General features: G+C 33.4%; 1 protein-coding gene across 5 annotated transcripts in view; it reads left to right on the top strand.

Annotated features, from left to right (window-relative positions):
• The window catches only part of LOC102680309, a 199,394-nt gene that overhangs the window by 185,814 nt on the left and 10,644 nt on the right, over positions 1 to 2,936 (top strand). For all 5 annotated transcript variants that reach the window (XM_006620756.2, XM_006620755.2, XM_006620757.2 and 2 more), the window contains one exon: positions 36 to 154. In XM_006620756.2, coding sequence (XP_006620819.1) covers positions 36 to 154 — 119 coding nt within the window. The remainder of the gene's footprint in view (positions 1 to 35; positions 155 to 2,936) is intronic.

The following is a 2,936-nucleotide window of genomic DNA, read 5'->3' as shown; positions in this document are numbered from 1 at the left end:
TTTTTTTTTTTTTTTTTTTTTTTTTTTTCTTCCAGATACGTCGAGCCGAAAAGGTACTCGTCTAATGGCAGAGATATGACGGTCGTTCTGAAACGAGCAACGAACAGCCCCACCGACGAGGAATACATGGACGTCTCTTATTACTTCCACGATGGTAAGCCGACTATCTCTCACGTCTTTTCAACAACACGACCGCGAACGTATATAAAAGTATCGAGGGGTTCTCAGCAGACGTTCTCAATGGAATCATTGCCAGTTTTCCAGTCTTAATGGGTAATAGGTTTACGTATGTTGCCTTTGGCAATACGTAAATGGTTTACGGTTATGATAGTAGGCTTCTCTTATCAGTTTCTTTCTTATGGGTGAAAATTGAACGACGAAAATTCATTACCTTTTGTCATTTTTTAACATTAGATAATTCTAAACAATTAACAAATTTTAAAATTCCAAGTATAATTAGAGAATTAGAGGAGAAATTGGAAATGGAAACCGCGATATTTATATTAAACGAATTTTTCATTTTTCGTTTAGTACGAGGAACGTGTAGCAGTAATCAGCATCGATTGTTCGATTAAACGAGTAATATCAAAGAGACTGATTACCTCACGATTCATATGTTAATAGAAATCCTGTTCCCGCGAAATTTACGATTTACGATTAATTCAATCTCGTTCTTCTTTCTCCCGATATCAGATGATTAATAAAGATTTTTTCTTTTTTCTTTTTCTTTAATTGAACGAGTCACTTAAAAAAATTTCTCGTCCGTGTTTCGAAAGGAATTAAGAAACGTATACACGCGTCAATTATTTTGGCTCCGATTCTTCTTGGCCGAGGTTTCAACGGCCAAGTACTTCGGCCTTGCTACTAATTACCAACGACTAATTACAGCCATTGCGAGCCGACATATCGGACGGGGCGAACCCCCTTAATCGGATGAATATAGATGCGTCCATGCGCACGGTAATCCGGAAGTCCTGATTGGAACGTGGCCAAGAACTATCCATAAGGATAGCATTTAGCGATCGTTGTGCACGAATCGTCGAAATAACGTTAAAAAAGAGAGAGAGAGAGAGAGAAAGGAAAATCTTGTAAACCTTGAGATTAAGATAGGATATTTTAATAATGCAATCGCATAAAAGGGCTGTTGTGAATTAATCGGAATTTTTTTTCTTCTCGTCGAGAAAGCACAAGTATTCTTGCAAGTTTCCTTTTCTATATAGATATTCCTTCGTTCAACGGGATAAGGCTGTTAGATGCATTTATTCTTAGGTCGGGGTGAAAAAAAAGAGACGAACCCATCGAATTCGATCGAACGACCATGAATTTTTTATTATTCGTCTCGATTGTCGACGTTTTCTCTTTCCTATTCCCGTGGAAAATTTCTTTCTCTTAAGATGACGAAGGACCGTAAAAACCTTTTAAATTAATTAATTTAAAAATGTTAAAAAAATTTATAATCGAGATGAATTTTTTACAATTCTTTATGATGATGAAAGGAATATGTAGAGATGGAAAATATATCTCTTTTTACTGCTTACATAGTTTTATTAATTTCGAACAGGAAAAGGAAAGGAATTAACGTACGTTTAATGTAACGTTTAAATTATTGAAAACTGTTAAAACTGTATCCATTGGCGACTACTTTTACGATTAATAATTTCCCGTTAGGTTCTTTTAACCGAAAAAAAGAGGATGGAAGATCTCAAAGCATTATCCTATCTTTATCATGTATTAAAGATAAGAGGTTCTGACGTAATACTCTACATCCCCTTTGTCATGTATGCTATCTTGGCAACAAAACGCTTGGAACAAGATATTTTCACATGAATTTTCTTCTCTTTAAATATCGTCTAAAAAGTAACGAAACGTATCTCGTTCGAGATCCGATGAAAAAAGATTCATTTACTTTTCCAAGAAATTCATTGGAAGAGAGGAAGGAGATATTCACGCGAGATTCAATATCGTCGACAAAGAGACGGGAAGCAAAGATGTGAAATTAAATTTCGATCGCGTACACCTAATAAACGGAACAGAAAACTAATGCTCGAATTGAAATTTTTGTATGGAAAATTAATCGAAAAGAAACGAAGATCGAAGAGCAGAGGCCGTCCATTACACATCCATTACACCGATTTTATTCGTCTTTATGAGGTGTCCGTCAAATCGATAATCCAGCATCTGAATTTATCGCGTGTCGCGGTACGGAAAAAGCCAATCATCTGAAAAATCACCCACGCAGACGCGATTAATGATAAACGATGAGAACGCGTCAGATTTTCCGATGGATATTTAATAAAATCTTATTCTCGTAGTATCGTGAAACACGATTAATCGTATTGAAACTGATAAGTTTGAAAAGTATCCAAATAAGAAAAGTAGAATGTGTATTTTTCGCATATTTTTTTTCATGGAAAATATAAATATAAAATTGGAAGAGAATTCGTTTTACAAAATTTAACCATTAACGAAATTTTAAATGAATCGTAAATTATGAATATTCAGTAGTCGTTAAATAGTAGAACAAATTCGAATAGTATTAACGTTAATTTTCTGCGTCCAACATATTATTATCTATTAATAATTTCAAATATTACTAAAATAAATTTTACAATTTTCATAAATTATCAATCTGTTGAATCTTTAACCAGAGATCCTCAAGAAATCCTCCAAGTAGTATTGGTGTTACTTTTCTGCGCCCAAACATACCATTATCTATAATAATTAATAACAATCAAATATTCATAATTAATCAAATCATTATCAAATCAAATATTTGATCATCATTAATCAAATATTACTAAAATAAATTTTATACTTTTCATAAATTATCAATCTGTGGAATCTTTAACCAGAGATCCTCAAGAAATCCTCCAAGTAGTATTGGTGTTAATTTTCTGCGCCCAAGGATCTACTACTTAAACGAATAATTCCTAACA

Source organism: Apis dorsata, unplaced genomic scaffold (assembly GCF_000469605.1).
Source record: "Apis dorsata unplaced genomic scaffold, Apis dorsata 1.3 scaffold_527, whole genome shotgun sequence".
Taxonomy (NCBI): Eukaryota; Metazoa; Arthropoda; class Insecta; order Hymenoptera; family Apidae; genus Apis; species Apis dorsata.
This window is presented reverse-complemented; position numbering and strand designations above follow the sequence as displayed.